We start from the raw sequence: 25,117 nt of genomic DNA, 5'->3' as shown, positions 1-25,117 counted from the left end.
TAAAATGGATAATTCTGATTTTTTTTCAGCAAGAAAGCAGCAGCTTTCTTTCTATAAGCACAATGGTTCATAAAACACTTTTTTGATGACTGCTTTATCTGATAACCACGATTACTGGCAATGGGAAATGGAGAGTGACATGTTTCTATGTAAGGACAACTAACCAGAGCCCGATATGATCTATATTACCTCTAAAATACTCTACTTCTCTTTTCTTCCTAGTGCTACATGCCACCAAATATCTGAAAAGGGGTTGGGGAGGACAACCAGCCTATGAAAATATAATTTAGTTTAATGCATCACAAAGACTGCACAAAATAAAAAGAAAATATGGTAAAGATTAAATCTTTTTTGATAAAAGACTTAATATTGCTGCCTAATCACTTAATTTTATTACTTTTTTCAACAATATGCATGACACCACACAATTAAATAAATTTGACTGTCTTTTTGACCTTTGGCTGGTTGGTTAGGTTTTCTGTGGGTGACTGATGACTGTCATTGATTTCACAGTGACTCTGATGATGGTGTATGTGTGATATGTGGCTTGATTTTCAAAAACACTTCTTGTTGGCCTCACTCTTAAGTATTACAGGTCAATAACACAATTGTAGTGAGAGTAAAATTAAGTCACTGATGAGTAAATGAGGGGAAAAAAAAATCCATGCACAATATATTTTGAGATTTTTTTCAGGGAATACTTGAAAACCATCTTCTATCTAGAGCACAGTTGAACCTGACCTTTGAAAATTAAAACCAGTCAGAGGTTCACCAGTATAACGATTTGAGATGTTCAGAATAGTAATTTTTGAAAGTACTGGCCAAGACATGGAAATAATAATACTTAAAAAAAAAAATAATAATACTCTGAAAACGTATGTTAAATTTTGCTTCAGTAATGAGAAGAAATTGAAATTATATTCTCACAGAGATGAACTCACCTTGCATAAATTTCAGTGAAACTACATTATTCAGAAGCCATGGTATTCTGAAGAATGGCTAGACTTGATAATTATTTTAACAATCTGCTACTTTCTAGTACAAAATAAAAGAAATTATATTACCGAGAGTATATTAGACAGTGCAGTCAATCAGTAGATTTATGGATCTCTGGGCACTATGGAACAACACTGTGTAGCAAGGACTGCCAAAGAGGTTACACTGCTTGGGTGATGGCTTTTAAATTTACCTTTCAAAAGATGTGACTATATTTAGGCATCATAGAAGCACTGAAACTCACTGAACCATCCTGAGCATACTCCAGCACAGTTTGTAGAAATGCTGTAAAAACATTCTGATATAGAGCCTTGTACATTCCAGCCCTGACCTCATTATAATTCCTATATTCCCTCCAACAAAAACAGTCCAGCTTTGCCAAATTCTGCCAGCTCAAGATAGTCTCATTATAGAGACTCAGATGAAATGCCAAGTTTATTCCTGTGGGCGACCCAGGCAAAATTAGGTTTGAGGGAGAAGAAAATATTCCTATACCCCACTTAGCACATGGAAGGGTAGATAGGACATCCACCCCAAGGTATAAATATAAAGATGGGGATTTCATTTACTCTACAGGTAAAAAGGTATGACATTGTACTCTGCTTCACCAGTGTGAAGTGGTCACCACTGCAGCTGGAATGCTCCATTTAATATAGCTAATTTTTTTTTTTTTTTTTTAAGGATCACTGTATAGATCAAAAATTATTTTATTTCCTGCTATTTAATGCTCACTATCAAAATATGCTTTGGATAATTAAAATTATATTTAACAGGTATTATAAGACTATCTCATTCAACAGGTTGATATAAAGCTTGATTTGATATCTACAGAGGGCTCTGAACTTGAAAGGAGGTGTGCTATTCTGTGTATTGTGTGTGCTGCATGGAAGTGTTCTGGAACAAAAAAAAAAAAAGCCAGGAATTTGCTCACAACTTTTTGGCTCTTCAAGGACAGTCTGCACATTCTTAAATATATCTTAAAAAAAAAATCCAGCAGTTAGTTTAAGAAAACAAACACACACATTATTTATCTGTCTTACGTCTTAACAAAAACAAAGTATAGCCAAATACTCACCCAAATATGGCTGATAGTGTGTAAAAAATGTGGAAAAATAATGTATTTAAATAACTTAAATCATAACTGCTGGATTTATAAGTTGATTTGTTCTGCCATTTCTTAATTCATTTATTGTATAATGGAATTCAGTGTAGTGTCATGAGAATGACATTACAACTGCATTGCCAGAGGCAAACAAACATGGTACAGATGATTAAGGGAGATTAAAAAAAAAAAAAAAAAAAAAAAAAGAGGCACTATTTTACTGATGTTAAAAAGAAAAATAAATAATATCAGGATAGGAGTGGTCTAAATGGCTTTTTTTCTATGTTAAAAGAGTACTTCTCATATATACGGGGCAGTAGTAGTTTTAAACACACAGATTTTATTTCTGTGGGTTTTAGTGTTGTGGAATGTGACAGAGTTGTTTCTGACAGATTGCCCTGAGCGTGTATCTGATCTTTCCAACTGCTGCCTCTACGGTTCACTGAGAGGAGATCAGAAGGCCTGGGGTTGGCAGGTGGCACACAAACCACAGGGTTGTCTTTCACAGCTCTTTTTTTTTTTTTTTTTTTTTTTTTAATCCCCAGTCCTTCTTTTTCTTTTTTCCTTCCCCCCACCTCCATTGCCTTATCACTGACTTTCAACAGTTTGGCCTCTCCAACTCCCCATCTGCTCCATCCCCATCTCCAAAAAATGGCAAGCCTGTGCAGTTAATTCACAGAGAAGCCTGAAGGCGTTGGATTATTGGAATTAAAGCTGTGCTGACGACCAGCCTGGGTCATGAACCAGGCCCCCCATAGTGCTGGGAGCCAAATGGAGGGCTACTCTCAGAGTGGGGTGTCTGGAGCAGAACAGCTTTATGGCTCCTTGCCATCCAGCATTTAGTCTCTGTCAGCTCGGCATTTTTACATGGAAAGCAATGCCATTAGACTATTTTCACTCAGTGTAGCTGGGAAGTTATAATCACACATTAATAAAAATAGGGACAGCCATCCAGCATTTCATAAATCAGCCTTTTCTCCACCATGTTCTGCACAACCGTAACAGATGGGTTAGTTGAGATCGGCCAACAGAAACGAGTGATTTACTGGCAAAAAAATTATGACAGCTGGATTGCACACATATAAAACCACACACACTCTTAAATTTAAGTAATATTTGAGAAAGAGAGGATTTGGTTTTGACCCCACTAGTTGGAACTGGATCTAGCCCTAAGAATATTAGGCATTACCCTTCAATTTGCTGATCTTTAACTTTTTCATTAATGACCTAGGCATAAAAATGCAGGAGAGTTCTGACACAATTTGCTGATAACACAAAGTGGGAACATTTTCTATCTAGAAGAGACAGGATTATTGAAGAGGAAAAGCTGTGTGACCCAGAGGAGTGATAGAAGTAGAATTAAATGCAATTGTAAAAAGTGCAAGGCCATGTCCTTAAGGACTAATAGCAAGGCTGTTTATTATAACACATCAGTTTGGAGGCAGGAGAGAAATCTTGGATATATCAGCCACATGCAGGGTAATTATAGACTACAAACATCATGAAATTGTGCATAAAATAAATGCCACTTCAGAAGATGTTTGGAGTGATTTGTCTATCAGGGACATGGAAGCATTGAAGGTATTATAAAATATATAAGTGAAAACTCAATTAAGATTAAGTGTAGATGCTTATGGATGATGATGGCAAGTTCAAATTGAAACAGATGTAGAGCATGTGTATCAAGCTGGTCCTATCAGAGAAAATTAGAGACAGTTTAATTTATTTAGCCTAGGTAAATGAAAGTCGAAATGTGAAAAAAGTACACATATATGCTGATAAGAAGCGATGGAACACAAAGAATTGTGAGAAAGAACGATTCAAAACAAAAGGACAATGATGGAATTATATCTAATGGCAGCTTCCTTGCAAGGAACACAATCTGCCTAGAAGTTAGGTGGTGATTGCTGCCCCACTCATGACAGTACAGAGCAGTTGTTCACTGAGAAACAAATGGAGCACAAACCTCTCCTCTCCAGGAAAAATGTCGCTGATGTTCATCTCTCAGTCTCCTGTTATCAGTGCATTGTAACTGCTGACAACCAGCTCAGAAAATCTTTTTTGGGCTGCACCTAAGACAGCTAAAAGGATCCTTACCCAAGACAAGAAAACTTGTATAACTGATGGGCAGAGTTAAACATTTGTATTTTCTAGGAGTAGCCTTATTGATTTCACAGCACTGCATAGCTTACAAATGCAGAAAACACCAGTAACTGAAAAGGAAGTGAGTCATCATCAGCCACCTAATCCCTAGAAGACCAAAGAAATTGAAAACTGCTAAATCCTATTGTGGACGAGCTACAGTATACTTTTCATTTAAGCTATTGACTTATCCCATAGGTACAGCTTTTCTGCAGTCTGCAGTGTGTCCCACCATCACATTATGGTGCCCAAAGTTCAGTGTATGTTCCAGAATGAAAGTAGTATTGAACAGTGGATATAGATCAAAATCATTCATCTTTCACCAGAGACATCAGAGAAAAATGACTGTTGCCATAAATGTCAAATCTACATAGGAAAACGAGGGCAAACAAACCTTTCTAATGTGGGTAGACCTCAATGTCCAGGGTTGAATATGACAAAAAGGTGCAGTCATTCTGGATATAAAACAAATTTTCTCTTGGATCATCTTCAGCCATCTATGGTTGAAGTTCTTCCTTTCTTTCCCTGTGTCCATGTTCCTACCCATTTTCATTTGTTATGGACAGGTGTAAGGGCCATTGCTTTTTCTTTAGGGTCTGAACTAAGGTGAAACAGCACTTGTTTTCCATTTACTTCAGTAATTTTGCTTTATTTTTTCATGCCCATATGCAGGACAGTTGAGTGCTTCTACTCTATTTTTTTATGACTCCAGTTTTGAGGCCTATTTTCTCATGTTATCAAGGTCTGCCTTCCTTGATAATATGTGATTTGGTTTGATTTGAACTCTTTTGGATTAAAAAAACTATCAAGAAAAAAGGGTTTGAAGTTTTTAAAGCGTGACATGTATTTAGAAAAAGAAAAACAAACACAGATGACCGACTGAGTTCTCTTCCATATGAAACTATTCTATGATTCTCTGATTTCCATACATATTTCAGCAGAAAATATTTAATTGCACCTTGAAAATTTGTGTCAACCATAGCGACTGCTTCCTCTCTATCTCAGGGTCTACATTTACTTTTCTACATCTTTTTCTCAAAGATATTATTCCTGTCCTCTTATTAATATTCCTTTCACCACATAAAACAAAACTTTACTACAGGCTGTTGTCATTTTCCAAACCATTTGATAACACTCATTTTATTTCTACAGGTAAAAAAATAATGGGGTGATAACATGTACTGAATTGCTAGTGACAGTAACTGTTAAGTCTTCAAGCACTTAGTGTTTTTCACTAGTTGTTGCTTTTAGCACCAGCAATTTTGCTCCCCCAAATATACTCTTATTTAAGTGTTTAAGAAAATTAGAGAAAAACAGCCATTGGGGAAAAGTAAGAAAGCTTCATGAAAGAAAAGAAAAAAATAAAAAGAAGGGGAAAAAAATGTTTGTCACTGTCATACCTGGATGTCACAAGTTTGCCGGAGGGAAGGAATGCCATCCAGAGGGACCTGGACAGGCTGGAGAGGTGGGACCATGTGAACCTCATGGAACTTCATGAACTTCAACAAGGCCAAGTCCAGGGGTAATCCAACACAGAAATACAGGCAGAGCAGAGAATGGTTTGGGAGCAGCTCTGGGGAGAAGGACTTGGGGGTGTTGGTTGGGGAGAAGCTCCACATGACCCAACCACGTGCACTCACAGCCCAGAAAGTCCCAACTGTGTCCTGGGCTGCATCAAAAAAAATGAGACAGGCTTGGAGCAACATGGTCTGGTGGAAGGTGTCTTGTCTGTCTTGCCCAGGGGATTGGAACAAGGTGATTTTTTCAGTCCTTTCCATCCCAGACCATTCTATGATGATTCTGTGATTTCCACTCCATTGTCTGAGCTGTGGTGTTCCTCATTCAGGCGTGGAAGTCAATCTGCTCAGGTTCCAGATTTTTTAAGAACCCACTGTGATTGCTGGTGATTAAATATTGATAATATCACGTTACTCCTGAGAAATTAGATCTTTCATCTCCCCACCCTAATACTACTCATGTTTTAATGTATTATTGGAATATGCAACTTAACGTATTATTTTAATAGTATTATTTATGTATTTATCGTATCTTCTGTGTAATCTGTTTCCTGTCTTTCATTGTCAACTTTTTTTTTTTTCTTTTTTCATTTTCACTCTTTTCTCTATGGAGGGAAGCAGAAGAAATGGTTCACTTGGTTACAGCTAACCATTTTTACCTTTACAAAAAAATTATGGAAAACCTTGAGAAAAGGGCATCCTGTCTTGCATCATCTACACATTGTGATATATTTTTCTTCCCATTCTGAAAGGTGCTTTCACCTTTTCACTGCCATTTCCAGAGCCTGTCCAGACTGAAGGCATGGAATGAATCAGTTGCATGAAACATGGGAAATAAATAAATGTCAGAAACCATTTTTAATCTGTAGAGCAGCTAATGCTGAATGCCTCCCAGTACTGAAGGGACTCTTTAGAATTGTTTTTTGTCAGAATCCACACCAAAGTTTTGTTGTAAGGCCAACCTTTTCTGCCAGGTATAATAGAGAGTTTCAGCCAGATCCCAGCAGCACTTGTGGTGGGTGTGTGTGTGTGTTGGTGTGTGTAGATGCATATTCACAGGTGCTGCTGGGTAAACTGAGCTACAGCTTTATCAGTGGTGGGCTGAAAAGTCTACTACTCTGGATAAAAATATGAATTTATCAGTTATACTCATGATTTGGGCTTGCAGGGTGTATTAACATAGTAGCTTTTATATATCAAGAGTATCTGCATAATTGGAAGGATACATCACAGATAGAAGAGGTTAAACAGATGCTTCTAGCAAGGAATTTCTTCCATTTTGTTTGTTAAGACTCTATTTTCTCATTCTACCCTCAAGCTAGAATAATAAAGATGTAATCTGTCTTCCTCCCTGCCATCTTTCTACCTTCACTTTTCTGCTTCTCTCTTTGCTTATTATATCTTTTCTTTGAGGCAATAAAAAAGAAGAAGAATTCTTGGTTTGGCTTCAGAAAAAAAAAAAATATATATATATATATATATACTCATTAACCCTCAAGCATCACCATTGCTTAAGTTTCTGTTAGTAAAGAATCCAACGCCTCCTGGGGGATGTAAGCAAGCAAGTTTGGTGCTATATTGCAGAAAGGTAAGAGTCTGCCAGCTGTCAGCTGCCACTTTGGTTACTTTAGGGTGTTCAGTCTTATTACAAATCAAAACCCATGGACAGGGACCACAGAAGGGTTATTCCAAAGAAAGTGGCCCCTGCACAGGAGCTTGCCCTGAACAGGACAAGTTAACCATGGACATGTGAACAAGTAACCATGGAAACCATCCAAGTCCATGATCCTAACCTGCCACAGACGCCAGGTAATTTGAGCAAGGTTAGCAGGCAATAAGAGAGCTTGTTATGTCTAATTAGTTAAATATGTACTTGCAGCTCTTCCTACCCATCGGCCATTTAAGATTTTTAGTTTTTCTCCCTCTGTGCATTAATTTCTCATTGTTAGCCCCTTCATATGCAATTGCCCAGATTCAAGTTTTTGTTATGCATTGTCCACGTGGCAGATCACATCACACGATGGAATTTGATGCTCCTTTTTCAGCTGTCATTCCTGGTTTGACATTCCTGTGCCATGGGTCTCTTGCTTCAAATGTTCCCCTGACCACAAAAAACCACTCTGCTATTCCATGAAGCTCTCCTTTCATCACACTAGAAAGGAGCTGAAAAAGAAAGGCTCCATAAAGCTCTCATAATTTTTTCAATCAATTCATATTCTGAAAAGTGTAAAACTTTCCCTGAATTAATATTGACATGGAGAACATCACTGCCATTAGTTTAATAAAGATACTCTGCAATATTTCCTGTAATGAGATTGTTTGACAGACCTTTCTAATAAACTTCAAAATTACTAAACCCTCAAAATTAATTACATGTTCCAGGACAAACAACCACAATGATTCACCACTCCCATTTTCTGACAGCTCATCCCTCTCTCATTGCATCCAGTAATATTTTTCTTTTAAAAGCAACTCAAGTAAATCCTCATCTCATTGCATTGATTGACTTTTTTCTTTAAAAAGCAACTCAAGGTAAATATGGAAGAGTGAAACATTATTCTGTAGCCTATGCATAAGACACTTTGATACTTCATATTTTTCAGAATGTGTTTGCTTCAGTAAATGATTTATAAAAAAAAGAAAAATTCCATTGTAGCCCAAATCTTTATAAATCTATTATAAATTCTTCCTCTGCCTCCCTCTGTCAAACACTTCCTTCAGCAGCCTGGACAGAATCTCTGAATACCAGCAGACCACAACCGTGTGGAAATGAAAGGAAGAAGGAGAGTTTCTTGCAATTTTCTTTTCACTGCCAGAAACTTAAGATGATGTTCCCTGTCTGCCTGCAGTCTGGATCTGAGAGTATGTTTAGATGTAAAAACTGTATACCAGAATATATGTGTGCTGCACTCAAAAGTGATGGGAAGCAATGTGTGCTGTTAGGACAAACACTCCTTACTGCTTTTTTTTTTGTGACCCTTTTATTCCAGTGTTGGAAACTCATATTCAGCTGAGGAAAAAGAGGATTTTCAGAACTCAATTAGAGTAGTTTGTCCATGTGACTAAAAACGAGACAGCTAAACATAAGCTTTGGCTACTTTGGCTGAAAAGATTATTCCACTGCTGTGAATCACTAATACTTTGGTTGTTGGGTGGTTCTCTTTTTCTTAATTTACAGTTCTTGTTTATATGTATAAACATGCACAAATAAGTATATACCTGTTTCTGCTTCTTCCTTGATTTGCATTTAGGTCTCCAGATTTCTTTCTGGTTCCCTCCAAATTTCTTGAATCACATTTCTCAGTCTTCAGTAGACAACTGAGGAGAATAGAACACTGAAAACAGACTCCTGATCTTCCCCTCTTACTAACTCCTTCTTTATTGTCTTATCTTTTCATGTCAATTTAGTGTTTTCGGACAAAATATTGGTGTTAGAGGCAAAGTAATATAATCTCAGAGAGATTTGTAAAGGTTACCAGGAATTAAGTTTATTTACTCAGTTCCCAGTGTGCTTAGTGCCTGTGTCTTGATGAAGAACTGAAGTCGAGTGGAAATTTAATGCCTAACACATGACTGAAAATACCTTACACAAGTTTACAGATAGATAAAAGATATGGAGGCTGTCTCTACTGGACTGATAGTCAACTTGTGCTCACAAAGCAATAGAAACCACTTCAAGAGTTAAAATAAGAGTTGAATGCCACTAATTTTCCGTTTGCTTAAAAAGAAGGCTAAAATGTACATTTGCAGCTCCTTTTACGTGTAATTTTTTAAAACAAGCATCTGCCATGAGCAGATGATAATTGATTTATTTGTTCTTGCTGCTCAAAAAAAAAAAAAAAAAAAAGAAAAAATTACTTTCTTGTGAAAACAGCACTGCAGTTCCTAGATTTTTTTTCCCCCTTACAAAAAGCAGTGGACGTCCATGTGAAACTGATGCAGAAATGTCTTATTTTTGCAACCATCTTATGGCCATCTATGCCTTTAGCCGAGCATTGCAATCAAAGAACCTTTAAAGATGATGGACAATTTAGAAAATTGTCAGATCTCTGAAAAATGCTTTTAGCAATTGACCTGAACTTATTCATCTTGAAGACAGATGCTAAGGATTTAACACTTCCACATTCTCTTCAAATTAGACCCAGAGCTATTGCTGACTGATGCAGGATCATGTGGCTTTGAGTATCCAATTCAGTCAGATCCTGAGGCCATCTCTTTAGAAACACTTCCTGATGTAAAGATGCTTTAACCCATTCATCAGTCATGCTTTTGACAAGATAAAGTCAAAAGAGTACAGTCTGTAGTGGAGAAGAACAACTTCAAAGTCTAACCTGCAGACAGCACCCTGATTTTGTTGTGATTCTTGCATGAAATGAGATGTTGATTGCTATTTAGTGTTTTATCTGTGAAATAATGAAATAGTATTGTTACCAGTTGGAAACAATAGACCAAAACATGTATTTTGCTAAATTTGCAGCTAAGCAACTGCATGGAAGATGTTTATCTTTATTTTGCCCAAAGCAGGCATGAAATTACCTGGAAGAATAGCTCCTATGTCACAAGAATATTCTGGATCCAAAAGGTGGAAAAATAATAAAATTCCAAAAATAAGAGAATGACTATACAGTAATCTTCATCACAAAAGATGCTAAAAATCTGCAGGAATTATCAAAATTTAAATTGAATCTAGAATTTTATATGCATGAAAATGCATGAGATATATATTTAAATAAAATAGCTAGTGTTAGCTTAGAGTTTTCTCACAAGAGTATAGAAATTACTATAGCAGAGAAAGTGTCAGTCTAATCTAACAGGGGTCAATAGTGAATTGCATGAGAACAAGTGTTCAGTGATGCTTCATCAGATTTCTTTGAAAACCCCCAACAATTTGCAGTTCCCTTGGATCAAATAAAATATGTTTCTTCTGTGCTCAGAACAGACTTTAGGTAGAGTTTCATGTCACACCTTTGTGACTAACCAGGTGAGAAGTACATTATTTGGAACAGATCAATCTCTCTGGTTTTGTCTAAAAAAATTTATGGCTTTCCTTTAGTAAAATGACCAATTAATTTTACAATCCCACAGTCTCCACACTCCATCCACTAAAAATAATGCACAAAGATCATCACAGAATTCTCTTATTTTCTGCATTGCTAAAGCTGCATTTTCCTTCCTGTCCATTCCTTCCTTCCTAAAGCAAACCCCAAGTTATGAGGGGAAAGGAAGGAATTTCTGAGCCTCTGTAATGTGAATTTCTTCAGAGGTTTGAGCAATTGAGGATGAGATGTGCATTGCTGGGCCATGTGCTATTCCCATGTCATCCAAGCTCTTCAGGCACAAATTCACACAGCAAAACTTCATCTTCTCCATGGTCCAGTCTGCCAATCCTGCCTACACCCATGGCTATTCTAGCTGGACCCCATTCTGGTCACCAAAAATGCTTTAGTGTAAAACAGCAAAAAAGTGTCACAGAGTGACAAGGGCAAAAGGAAAACATGGAAAACTCTTACAAGACATGTCACTCTAGAGAGGGAGAAAGAGGAACAGAGCTAACTGCAGCACCTTCATGATAATAATGAATTCTGTGGTCTCATAGTCCTGAATGCCTGCAAAGATGAGCTTGCAGAATTGCCTGCCATGAAGTCGGAGTGAGGTTTCTCCAACTAATTACTTCTGAAGATTTCCAAATACATTTAAGAGTAATGGTATTGACATGAAATTCTCTTTTCACGTTTCTGTACCATGTTACTCATTAACTGTGCAGGCTCTTGAAAAGAGGACTGCTTGCCCAGGGACTGAGGGGAAAAAGTAAGGTACACTTGTTTGGTTGAATGAAAAATGCTGTTTTGTGACAGTAGAAACTAGTTGTGAACTCCAGTGGAATCCTGGACAAATCAAATGGTTAACTGCAGTGTTTACATTTGGGGATGGGACTATACATTAAGCTAAAATGTTTATTATTTTTATTATTTTCAGAAGAAAAAGTTTCAGCATTATACTTTTAAACAGTAATTCCCTTTAAGTTAAAATTAAGAAAAGAAAATGTTTGATGTTGAGGGAGACAGAAACTGGAGGTTTTAATGGAAAGGATTTCCATTTAACTTTTGCATTTGCTGTGCACTTGTTTAGAACTGAAACATGGTCTTATTGAATGTCTGGCCACAAAAGGTCATGCTGGTTCCACACAAGCTCTAGTCTTCAACATTTTTTTCAGACTAAATTGATTTTTAATTGATCTTGGTTTTTCCCGTTCTTTCAGAAACATCATTGCTCAGTGGCAAGAATATGATAGGCAGTTTGTAAATGCAAAGATCTGAAGAAAGAGAAGGGTAAAATGCCTTGGAATGTTTTCTTTCATTTTCTTTAAAAAGATATTCCATGGCATGTATTATGTGAACAATAACAGCACTGCTTGTCTTAAGACAGAAAGATTGATTTTTCTTGGGTTTTTTAATGTTTCTGCTCATGTTTTCAACCCCAGACACTGTTGTAATAGCCAAATGTTTGAGCTTTGACCTGAAGAATAGCATTTCACACTTGGAAAGATCCCTATACCAGCCTGTAGGAAGTCTCTGCCACCACGCCTCTTGATACAACGCTTGTCCAAGGAAAAAATTTAATAACTGTCAAAACTGACATAGGTATAATGGATCTGCTCTTTGGTTAGTGGTTTACACTGCATGTTTCTCAAAACACCATTCCAATTTTTACAATGAATGCCTTTGGCTGAAAGAAAGGCAGGAGGCAATATAGGAGCAGGCAGCTCAGCCTTTGCTGGACACATCCATCGAAGTGAAGAGCTTTTCCCCGTTCCAGGAAACAAGCAGAATTATGAGAGAAAAAGGTCTCAAGCTGACTAGGGAAGGCTTGGATTGGATATTAATAAAAATGTCTTCACTGAAAGAGTGGTCAGGCACTGGAAGAGGCTTCCCAGGACAGTGGTGGAATCACTGTTCCTGTAATTGTTGGAAAGACATGTAGATGAGGCACTTCAGAACATGGTTTAATGGTGAGATTGCCACTGTTACATTAACGGGTTGATTTGATGATATTAGAAGTCTTTTCCAACCTAAATGATTCTGTGATTATAAGATTAATGAGAAAACTCACAGTTGTTCTGTGGGAGTGTCTTAAGCATAATATTGGTGGTCAGTGCTAGGATTAAAAAATCACTGCTCATGTCAGTCTACAGCGATTCTTTTCCATTTTGTTTCCAGGATGACATTCTTTTTCTAGATCCATGAGATTACTTTTTTATTTGAGCAAGTTACTTATTAGAGACTGAGAAAAATGGGAATACTTTTCATCTCCACAGGTCTTTCCACTAATATGTTATGGGTTTGCACCTGTACCAAAAGCTGACTATATTTATCCTGATATGCTGATGAGGAGGGACCCAAACATGTGTGTGGACTCTTCTTGGTTGCCTGCTTATCTCTAAACTGATACCTAGGTGCTAATAAACAATTTGCCACCTGGTTCTTCTTTTCTGGAATGAGACTTATAGAAACACAGAAAAAAACCCACCAGACATGAAGGGGAAAGGTGTTGATCTTTCTGGGACATTACTCGGAACTTTTCCTTTTCCTATTCGTGACTATTCCTATTATTTTTATATTCCTATTTCTTTTATTATTTACTGTTTACTGATGCAAACAAGGCTGCTCAATATGCTGTTTTCCTCCCTATTCAGTATCTTTTCCTTACAACTCTCATAAATTACTGCCTGTCAAAAATGCAAATCATGATCAAAACCAATGGAAATTCCTCCTATTTCCTTCAGTGGGATTTAGATGAGCACCCTTTCTAGCAACGTGTACCCGTCTCTGATCTAGATCACGTGCCTACAGAAAAAAAACCCAAAAAAACCAACAACTTACAGAACAAGGTTTCTCAATATTTAATTATCTGGAATTATATAACTGAGTTATATGATGACTACCAGGGTAGAAGTCTGTAAGAAAAATTTAGTCGAGTTCTTGCAATGTTTAGCACTCCACCTGCAGCCTCCAGATTTCTCCATGGCAATCTGGAGGTCCCAGTTATGAGGGGAAAACTGCAAAAGCCATCTGAAGTAGACCATACTGTAGAAAGGATGAGATGCACAAGTGGAAATTCATTGCTTCCAAGCCTGAAGACCCCCACTAACTCACCCAGAGTCAAGCTGTTGACTCTGATAGTAAAATCCCCTTCAATGAAATCTACTTTGGGATCCTTCTGATGCTGCCATGACCAATGGAGGTAACAAAGCTGAACACAAAATAATCTGATCTTGATGGAGGTTTTCCAGCTAATGACAGTCCAAGGGCAGAGGCAGACTATTGATCAGTTTAGTTTCTGTGCATTTTCCATCTCAGACACAGGTATTCAGGTATTTTTATGTCTGCCCATGGGGACCAGTGATTGCCAGTGCCTCCACACCCACCACCCAGCCCAGGTGTTTTTGTGCAGGGGCTGACCTTAGTGGGGAGCTGGCTGTCGTAAAGATGGCAGCTCATCCATCACAGCCTTCGCAGGCTGTCAGCGTTGCATTTAATCTCACTTGTAATTTTCCAGGGGAGGTTTGCAAAAGCCACAAACAGAATCCTAATGCTATATAATGAGGTTAGTAGCCAGTGAATGCTTCCCCTCAGGAGGAAGCTGGGATGTGCTCTAGCTGCCCTCAGCTCTGCAGAGATGGGAAATTCCCAATTCAGCCTACAGTCCCATGTGCTGTCCACGTGCTGTTGGAACAGGTATACATTTTCTAGACAAGATTCAGTTCTATGTTGTCACAGGTGTACTTCTGTCTCAACTCACACGTGCTCTCAGAAATGAGCACTCAGAATTCTGCACTTCACAAAAGCAGATTTTTTCAGCTGTCCTGATTTCACCAGGAAAGGGCAGACTCATAGAGAGGTTTTCTGTATGAGAACTTCCTCTGTGAGTTGATGGGACCAATTGGGGGCTGGTTTGGTTATTGACAGCCTGAGGAACCAATTGGAGAAAGTTAGTCCGCACCGTGAACACACATTTTGAAGGAGGTAACCTGGAAAAAAGGCTTTTTTTCTTTTCCAGCAGCAGTGCAGGTAACAGGGCCCGGGCCTGGCTCCACTGCAGGCCTGTGGGCCTGGCAGGGGGCAGGGCCGGGCCCCCTTGTCTGGGGAGCTGGCATGGAGGAGAGGTGGCCATGGGCAAGGCCGAGGCCCTGTCTGGGGAGCTGGCATGGAGGAGAGGTGGCCATGGGCAAGGCCGAGCCCCTGTCTGGGGAGCTGGCATGGAGGAGAGGTGGCCATGGGCAAGGCCGAGCCCCTGTCTGGGGAGGTGGCATGGAGGAGAGGTGGCCATGGGCAAGGCCAGGCCCCCTGTCTGGGGAGCTGGCATGGAGGAGAGGTGGCCATGGGCAAGGCCGGGCCCCTGTCTGGGGAGCTGGCATGGAGGAGAGGTGGCCATGGGCAAGGCCGAGCCCCTGTCTGGGGAGCTGGCATGGAGGAGAGGTGGCCATGGACAAGGCCAGGCCCCCTTGTCTGGGGAGCTGGCATGGAGGAGAGGGGGCCATGGGCAAGGGTGGGCCCCCCTGTCTGGGGAGCTGGCATGGAGGAGAGGTGGCCATGGGCAAGGGTGGGCCCCCCTGTCTGGGGAGCTGGCATGGCCCAGCAGGGAAGAAGGGTGGCCATGGACAGTGGGTACTGTAGCTGAGCCCCAGGGAGGCTGAGTGAGTTCCCAGCTACACCCCTTCCTCCCCTTTCCAGCGCAGCCTGAGTTTCCGAGATCCTGGCACAGCTCCACCATTGCAGCCTTGCTTTCCCCGTGTGAAATCTTAACTCTTTCAATGCTCAGATAAGAGCATTGCAGACTTTTCAATACTCCCCGGAGTGAGAAGGGAAAAATAAAAGAGCTAAAGTTTCTTTAGATGGAAGGAGAATGAGGAGATTATGTGAAGATGGCTGTAAAATCCTTTTGTAAGATTGTAGAGATGAACTGATATTGCACTGAATATTCCTATAAACCATGGAGAAAGACATGGAGGGTTGGAGATGTTCCATTTGATAGACTGTTAATCAAAAGCATCTATGTTGACAATCCTTTGCCCCGAGGAGAAAAGGGGATCTCTATTTCTGGAGATGAAGCATGAACAGAGAGAAAGAGAGATGAAGAGAATTTTTGTTTTGGAACAGTTAATTCTTAAAAATAAATACCCCATGAGTTTAACATGGCCCATAAGCACAGCTTTGGGAAAGCTGTGAAAATGGGAGGAGCTTCCTGACTTGCAAGTTCTTTCCCGGGCGGATACAAATTGTGAAAGTGAAACCACGAGAGAAATGGTTTTTTCCCCTCCTTGTGGAGAAGTTCCTGTGGCATGACAAGAAGAAACTTCTCTCTCCGAAGTGAGCTGAATAGGATTATTTAAGTGGGGAACTGACTGAAGTGTCTTTGTGTGCTGTTCTTAAGAAGGAATGGGAAGAGGGAGGAGGGAGTGGTCTGAAAATCTTATTCTGAATTTGTTTCTTTCGTTCTTTCTTTGTGTAGTTAATAAATTTCTTGTTATACCCCTTTTAAGTTTTAGGCCTGCCTTGCTCTTTTACTCCTGGTTCTGTCTCACAACAGGAAAATGAGTATATTTAAATTGGCAAATCAAAACTTTGACATTATTTGGTGCATTGACAGGGAAATTCAAATTCAACCAAGACACCAGGCAATGGTATATCATATCCATGCGGCTTCACTCCCTTTTTATAGATTTGGGAGATCTTGCTCATTGATTGTACTGCAAGCTTCAAGTCCTTCTGTAAATCCTGATCAAAACCCCACCCAGACAAACACAGTTTTTAAAAGTTTGAACTAAATTCAGGAAACTTCTGCCAGCTCTGAAATTTTCATTTTTCATTGTGCTCACTACACCTATCTTCCACCTTCTTTCCCTTCTTGAGGTTTACCAGCACAGAAATGAGCTAAGCTGGAATCAATATGACCAGAATTATACTCTTGGAAACAATGCCAGATTCAATCAAGAAGGGTTACTCTAAGGATGAGATATAAAGCTCTGTTTCCCAGATATATATTCAATAGAATGACCTCTCTCCCTGACCTGTCTGTCCATGTCATGCTGACAGATCCTATCTTCCACTGATACAGACCCATGGAAACTGCAATTTGTCAACAAGTCCCTGGGCTGTCCAGATCTGGAATGGATTTCTATGATATAGTTTCTCTTCTGGCTATAAGATGGGAACAGGCTAAATCCCCGGAATTATGTGGGCCTCAGTCACCTCATCAAGCTTTATCCCTTGTTTCTCATTCCATAGGTGTCTAGCCCCTTGACCGAATGATGAACCAGGAGAAAAATGTGTATTTTTTACTAGACATCTATTTATATTTACAGATTCTTCAGCAACCAGATTAGTTAAATTACTATAGCTATATTCATTGGTGCTAGAAGCAGTAATGATAATTATTAAAATGTTTTATTTAAAAAAACAACTATGTTTTCAGCCTTGAAGCTGAAAAACATCAGCTAATCATCCTGAAATTGTTTGTGCCAGGTGTCCTCCTCATGGTGAACTAGCTCTTAAAATTTTGCTGAAGCAGTTAATCATCTCCTGAGGGCAAGATTTAAGAAAAATACCATGCTTTGAAATGAACTATCACCATTAATAACTTTAACGTTGTGTCTGTAATTTGGCAGGAAACTGGAGTCCAAAACCAAACTTTTCTTGCTTTTTAAAGAAATCCAGCCAAATTTGGCCAAGTTGCTAACCTCCAGCCACAAAGATATTGGAAGGAAGTTTTCCTGCATTATTTAATTCTCCTGAGTATTCTCCATTTCTCACAGCTCTTAGCAGTCTTGTTTCATTACAGAGCATAGCATGTCTTCCCTGCAGTTATTCTTCCTTATAGGATGGAGAAAGCATACCTTTAGTCTTAGAAAAGAAAAAAAAAAAAAAAAAAAAAAAAAGAAAGAAAGAAAGAAAGAAAGAAAGAAAAAGTGGAACAAAGGAGGAGCAAAGTGGGGTAAGACTAGAAATTCATACAGAAAAAGAATGAGCAATTTTTAATTTGAGTATGCTTGAACTGACACCGTTATTATATTTATGACCTTGCAATTATTTAACATAAGAATGTTTTAGTTCACGTGGATTTTTTCTTCCTCTTAGGTAATGAATATATAAATCTTCATTGAAACTGCATCTCTGAGCAATCATTTGCTTAGAACTGCAGCATCTTTAACAAAATTTTAAAAATTCTTCCTTCAGCTCAAACAAGGCATAGCAAGGAAAAAAAAAGTCATTATGAAGTCCAAAATAAACCGAAATAGTCTTCTATTCAGGCAATCAATTTCTCAATGGTGCCCAATAGACATATTGAATCATGCATTTTGCTTACACAGCAGCCCAGAGAAAAACAAGAACCATATTGCTACCCATCCCTTTTTGCAAAAGGTTGACAATTATAGCTCTTGGAAAATGGTAACCATCTTTCATTGTGTCAGTAAGTATTACTCAGGTTGGCATACAACCTCCCTGCTTACCTTCACAATATTCTTAATTAAATTAAGATTGTACCTGGAGCATAGAGGCCTGATCATTGCAAATTCTACAAAGTTTGTAACTCGATGCAAAAGGTGATGGTGAGGAATTCTGAGCTCTGTGTTATGCAGGTACATGCTCTGTGCAGATTTACCTCCAGGCTGGAATGAACCAATTTTCTGTTTAATCTCAAATCCTGTTTCTCACCATATTCAGCCTTACACATAGATGGAATAAATGCAATGAGGTGGTGTCATAATTTAATCATAAAAGGCATTTTCTTAGGTATGAGAGAATGTGCTTGTATCTGGAGTCACAGGACTTTATTTCCCTAATAAAGATAAATGGGATTTTGGGTGCATGAAGCTAGAAATCAGAAAAAAACAAAACAAACACAACAAAAACAAAGCACTAAGATGAGTCTTGTGGCAGACAGCAGCAATTAGGACTTTTCACATCCTATAATGTAGCCTTTCACAAGGCCATCTCAAAGTACTGTTTTGCCTTTTCATAAGGATGTTTGCAAAGTGACTTGAATAAATCATGATATACAAATATAAATAAAAGCAAAGCCTGGGATTTCTGACCTAGAATTTGAATAGGCATCATACATGCAATTTGTACAATTCATTTATTCAGATTTATGTCCAAATACTGAAAAGAAAGGACAGTCTATTGGCTGGGAAGGTGGGTTAACATTTAGAAGCTCACAGGATTTGCTCTGTTTTGCTGTGGACTTCCTGCATGTTATTGGATGAGATCTCGAAGTGTAGAAAGTACCTTAAGTGGCAGGCATGACAGCCCTTATGATAAGCATTTAAGCTTTACTTGATGCACACATTAATCATCATTCTGAGCACCCTTCCATTTAGCAGGCTGGCAGGTCAAATGCCAAGAGGTAGCCAATATGGAAATTTCAGAAAAAATGATCCTTGCTTCAGAAGTCAGTGAAAAAAACTGTCTTGTTTCCCTCTAGGCTTGTACAGTTCCTCAAAATACAGACACACTTCCCACATATTCTACAAGAACAATAAGTACACAGGGCCATTTAGGGAAGATGAGTTGAAAAACAAATAGATTTTGGATCTAAATATTGCTCAGGTATGAGCTCAGTGATAGGATTACAGCCTGCAAGGACCAAAGCACTCCAAGGCATGCTCAGAAATTAATGTGACTGAGAAATATAAGGGTATGAAAGCAGGTGTGCTTAAAGAGTCAAGTTGCCTCCAGGATTAGATTAATGCTCAACAGGATTTTCTGGGGCCTTAATTCTTTGTAAGTCTTTCTAGTCATCCATTCCAGCCTATAGAATAAAAGTACAGGCACTGTCAAACCAAAGGATTACTGTATTAAAGAGAGGAAATACATGGAAAAATTGATGCATCAGAATTAGGGACATAGCCTACATGAGCAAATGAATCTTGCCAGTCTACTGTGTTAAAATACCTCATGAATTCAGCCTGATCCTTTCACCCTTGAATCTTATCTGTTGGATGCTGCCAGATTATTTTCCTGGTCAGTTATTTGCAGGATCTAAGGAGTCAGACTATATGTATTTTAATGTTTTCATGTTGATTAATGTTTAGTACATTAGCCAATATTTATGGAATTTTCTTTTCTTTGTAGGTCTCAACGGAAGAAGGAATGAGCTTAGCCAGAGAATATTCCTGCTCCTTTTTTGAGACTTCAGCTGCTCTCCGTTTCTACATTGACGATGTTTTTCACGGATTAGTGAGAGAAATTCGAAGGAAAGAGTCCTCACTGTCCATGATAGAGAAGAAGATAAAGAGGAAGGATAGTCTGTGGCGGAAACTGAAGGGATCCCTGAAGAAAAAAAAGGAAAGTACAACCTGATGGCAGTTCTCCATGAACCACTCATCAAGAGCTGACCACAGTAACCTGTAATAGTTCAAAAAGGCAGCATTGACACAGCATCTTCCAGGCCAGGTCCTGGAGTTCCTTCCCTTCAGCTCTCACACAGAAGTTGCTCCTTGAGAGCCCAATTCATGGTTTCCCTGTGACTCTTCTGTTCTATAGTGTCATTTAGCATACCCTCTCATACTTTTTCTGCAACTCTGAGTGGAGAAAATACTGTGTTTTTTTAACATGTGCTCCATGGCTGGTCTTGAAATGCTATGAATTACGCCAGCAGCCAAGGCAGAACCAGCTTACACCAGCTCTAGGGCAATGGATACACTTATTGCCTCCTCCTCTGCATGCACAGGTCATTTCACCATCCCACGAATGAATGACGTTGATGTCAATGGACATTTTGACTGTTTAAGGACTTTGGGATGTGACCTTCAGCTTTGCATTCCCATGTAGGTTTAGGGTTAGATAGAGTGTGCTCGCCTGCACTCCCATGTCTGTGTGTGACTGTGTCTGTGAGCCAGGCCCAAAGGGAACCCTGGGGACTCACCATTCTGACCCCGTGGTGCCCCATCCCCGTGGTGTCCTCTCCAGTCAGCAGGCAGGTTTTGCAAGCACCAGCCCTGCAGAGGCTACAGGGGTTCTGCTCTGTCTCTTCTGATCTGTACTTGCCAGGGCTGGCTGGCAGAGGTGCCATGTCCTACAGATATGCATGGAAATCCTGCAAGAGTTTGTGCTGGAAAGGAACTTTTGAAGGTCACCTGGTCCAAACCCCTGCAATGAACGGGGACACCCTACACTTGATCAAGTTTCTCAGAGCCCTGTTCAGCCTGACCTTGGATGTTTCCAGGGATGGGGCATCCAACACCAATCGGGGCATCCTGTGCCAGTGCTTCACCATCAGCCACACTCCCCTGTCCCACCAAGGAGCTCACAACTGCTCTGTCAGTCCAATGAGTCCCAGAGCCCTCCCTGGAGCAGTGCAGCTCTGTCCCAGCATGTAATAGCATCTGTGATGTAGCATCCAGCCCTTGACTTACTAGAGAATTGCATCAGCTCAGTCACCATTTTCACAGTCCTTGACCATCCAACTGAACTACTTGATTAAGCAGTTGGATAAGTCTTTTTAAATATTCCTTTTTAAAGCTAGCATGAAGTAGAGTATACGCTCTTAAACATTTTTCCCTCTGGAGTTCTTTTAATGTTGTTGCTATTTATAAATTTTACAGATAGAATATGCATAAGTTTTGTCAAAAATAAAAATTGTGATTTCCATGGAACCATACTAGTAGTCGGTGTCATTTGTGTCTGAGTGATAATCGCTAAAACAAAAAACACATATCTTTGTTATTACTTGTTCCTTTTTCACTTTTCTTCTGTGATTATTTTGCAGAGTTTCAACCACCTATATTTTGCATAATCTGGGTGGGAGTGGACTTGTTTTCCTCTGTAAAAACTTGTAAATGTTATGGTATTGTGAACAACTTTAGTTCATTAAAATCTGATGTTTGGTTCTCCACTCTCCCTTCCTTTTAAGGGAGATATTTTGTAACTTGTCAAAAATCCTTCATCAAAAGTAATGCTTTGCTGTATGTTTTTAGATCCTATGTGGCTATATTTCTTTTTGAGAAAGAATATTTTGGAGGAATACAAACACCTATACCCATTCAATGTAAATTTTTTGTTTCCTGCCTCTGAAAGCTGAAGCCTGCATTTATACCATTGCAATTACTATTATTATTTTATCTATATTGCCACCGAAATTTTAGGTCAAGTGTCCTAGAGACGAAAAGATGCACTTGTCCAAAGGGTTTATGAGCCAAGTATTGGTGGAGGGACAACAAGAGGCTGCACTGAACAGATGGCAGCTATGAGACAATAAATAACAAGGGGAAACATCTGTGTTTGTTCCAATCCTGCACACTGCACAGAGGGGAACGAAGCAGTCATTCCCTGTGTAAGAGACCATAGAAATTACCACCCTGAGAAACCTTGAGGGATAGTCTTTGTTTTTTTCAGGCAGATGACTGAGTTTTGTGTCAATTGAAAGCATTTAGTGTCTGTTATGTCATTTCACACCCCCCTTACTTAGGGACAAATAATATCAGTATGGACTTGGTTCTGCATTTTTAGGGGTACCTTGGTACAAGACAGTTTGCAAGATAAAGAAAGAAAGCAGAAGCCAGCATAGATACAGTCTAACATTAAATCTTAAATGGATTAACTTGATTAAATATAACTATTCGCTGGCATTAAGGTCATCTGGCACAGAGCAGCATCTTTGTGTGCTGTTAAACTCTCTTAGCCTTCACAGCAGGGTTACCACACACAAGCTGCTCTTGGAAGTGATTCCTGGACTGTGCCAGGTTCTTCGCCATGCTGATCAGTGGGTCAGAAAAGTGCTGCTCTTCTGTAGTCTGAAATCAATATAGGCATCGTTCAAACATTTTGGCAGTATGGATGTGCTCAGCTGTCTCCTGGGATATGTTCAAATTAGTGCTACAGACACAGGTTGCATCATTATATTTTCAGATGTAGCAAGCCCATGAGAACTCCAGGTTCTGCGTGTCTTCACAATCAGCCCCAAAATGATCATTTTGAAAGACATTTGGTACCAGGTTAGTCTCTTCAGGAAGAATGAAGTCTCATACCCTCTGAGGATATTCTGCTCCATCTTCTATGAGCAGTTTCAGGCATTGAATATGTCTTAGGCAGAAAAGTCTATATTTATCTCCCTCCACTTAGATCATGTTGAACTTGAGGATGACATCCAGTCATTCAGATCCTCTATTTGGTTAATACAGAGAGTTGTGATTTTGGTGATTTGATTTTTCCCTTATGGCATGGATGGTTAGCACATGGAATCCCCCTTGAACTGGCTGTCTCTTTCCAGTGGCTATATTTCACTTCACAAAAACCAGACCAGTCTCCCATTTTGATGTCTAAATTCTGGTAGGATAAACTCCATCCGTAAAGATTTTTCCACTCAATATCAACAGCAGAGAATAGTTCTGCAAATCCTAGGCATTGTCTCTGAAACACCACACCATCCTTTACTTATAAATTGCAAAAGTAATTCTGATTTACTATGACCCAATTCCTCAATAATCTATAATGCTTAACCTCAGTTAATTGAGCAGTACTGATGGAGGTTAGAGTCAGTGAGGATAACATAAGTCATAACTGCACAAAAGGCTGGGTGCAGCTCCTTTACCTAATTAATCTTTTTGATTCCATCACAGAAGATTGTATTTAGCTGTCAGACCTAGCTGACTGAGAGAATTAAAAAACAGCAGCTCTGTGTCTGAAGACTTTTCTATGTGTGACTATTCTCTCATCTAATCGTGTATGGAAGATTTGAAGAAGGAAACAGATCATTTTATTTTGCTATGTTGCCCACAGTCCCATGAAGGTGGCAGCTATAACTTATTCCACCGTCAGACTATGTTGCAATTGGACCATAATTCAGGTTCCTACAGGAATATAATTAAAGCCAGCTAATAAATAAAATAAAGTAATAACAATTTGCAAAAGTATCCTTGATGTCTCTCAGAAATACATAATATATGGCAGTTAATTACCCTTCTTCACAGCTGTGGCAGATCACGTTGCCTTTAGTTGAGAAGTGATCTGGGGAAGGCTGTAAGTCAAGGTAGAATATTGCAGAACTTAAGTTTTCCTTTGTACGTGGCTTTGGCACACTAGTCTTAGAACTCTTGTGTAGAATCTACCTCTGTTCCCTCAGACTGGCAGTTCATAACTATGCTAGCAGTCTGATGTCTTTACAAATGATTGAAAATAGTTTCTTTATACACCCAAAAAATGCGTATTTTGAGACTGACATGTAAGACTGCATAGCTAGAATGAAAAGAACTAGTTATCTTTATCTTGTCCACTAAATATATAATATACAAAAATATATAGGCAATATGCATACACTATAATATATATAGTTGCTGAATGTCTCTTATTTGAAGCTTAGATATTTGAGCCCTCTCTCTATCATGACAGAAAAAAACCCCACAGAAATACAAAACAACAACAAAAGACATGCAGAAAGCAAAAGATGGGGCTCAGCAGTGCTTAGGGTCTCATACTGAAGATTTAAAACCGACAACTCTGTCAAATTCTTCTCCCAGGATGAACATTTCTCTTGGTGGCCCAGATGTGAGGTTTGTGACAAGCAAAATAGCTGCAAATGGGTCGTCTTGTAGAAACAGTAAACAAAAGTACCTGCTGCAGCCACCTCAGAAGGTCATGCTGAAATAATGAGTGTTAAACTGAAAACTGTCCATGTATTTCATGTAAATCACAAAAGGTTGATGGTTAGCTCCTAGAGCTAGCTATATGCATTAGTGTTGGCCTGAATTTGTACTAGCAATCGAAAGAAGGATGTCTAACGTAGGCAATTATGCTAATATAATTCAATTAAGTATACTTACAGCAGTTAGCCATATTTAGACATTGCCTTTAGGGAATCTTAGTGTGCATCACGCGCTGCTCATTACTTATGACTCTGAAAAAAATCCCTGAAAATTAGCAGAGGAATGGCAAAATCACAGAATGTGGCTTTAATGCCATATGAAAATCACTGTTCTCATAACTTAATGGCAGTTGAATGAAATGGTGTCTTAGACCAGATCAACCTCACTCTTAGTACAATTTCTAGCTTGGTCTGTCCCTTCAAGCATGTGGAGTAAGGATGTCTGCCTGGCAAAATGATTTGTAATGGGGATGGCATTGTCTCACAGACACTGTGAAAGTCACCCCAAGAGGCATTGCCCTGCACCTCTAGCCTGATTTATCACTCCCCGATGCTCTTGGCTCTAAACCTCCTCAATTTGAGCTCTCCAATTTTGTTACATTGAGCTGAATTATGGGGTTGTTTTGTGATGAGGACAAATGTCCACTCAAGAGCACCAAACTCATTTTGTGATCTGAACTCTTTCCCCAAGAGGTAATAAAGACAAGAACATCCAAAACCA

The 25,117-nt window shown here is 39.1% G+C and overlaps 1 protein-coding gene across 1 annotated transcript in view; it reads left to right on the top strand.

Annotated features, from left to right (window-relative positions):
- RIT2 (Ras like without CAAX 2) overlaps positions 1-21,417 on the top strand; it is a 176,925-nt gene extending 155,508 nt beyond the window's left edge. Inside the window, exon 5 of the mRNA XM_014894850.2 lies at positions 19,890-21,417. Within this exon, the coding sequence (XP_014750336.1) occupies positions 19,890-20,117 (228 nt within the window). The 3' untranslated portion in view covers positions 20,118-21,417. The remainder of the gene's footprint in view (positions 1-19,889) is intronic.
- The last annotated feature ends 3,700 nt before the right edge of the window (positions 21,418-25,117 follow it).

The sequence above is a fragment of the Sturnus vulgaris genome, chromosome Z (assembly GCF_052056855.1).
Source record: "Sturnus vulgaris isolate bStuVul1 chromosome Z, bStuVul1.hap1, whole genome shotgun sequence".
NCBI classification, from domain to species: Eukaryota; Metazoa; Chordata; class Aves; order Passeriformes; family Sturnidae; genus Sturnus; species Sturnus vulgaris.
The sequence above is the reverse complement of the archived record's forward strand: the minus strand, read 5'-3'. Positions and strand labels throughout refer to the sequence as shown.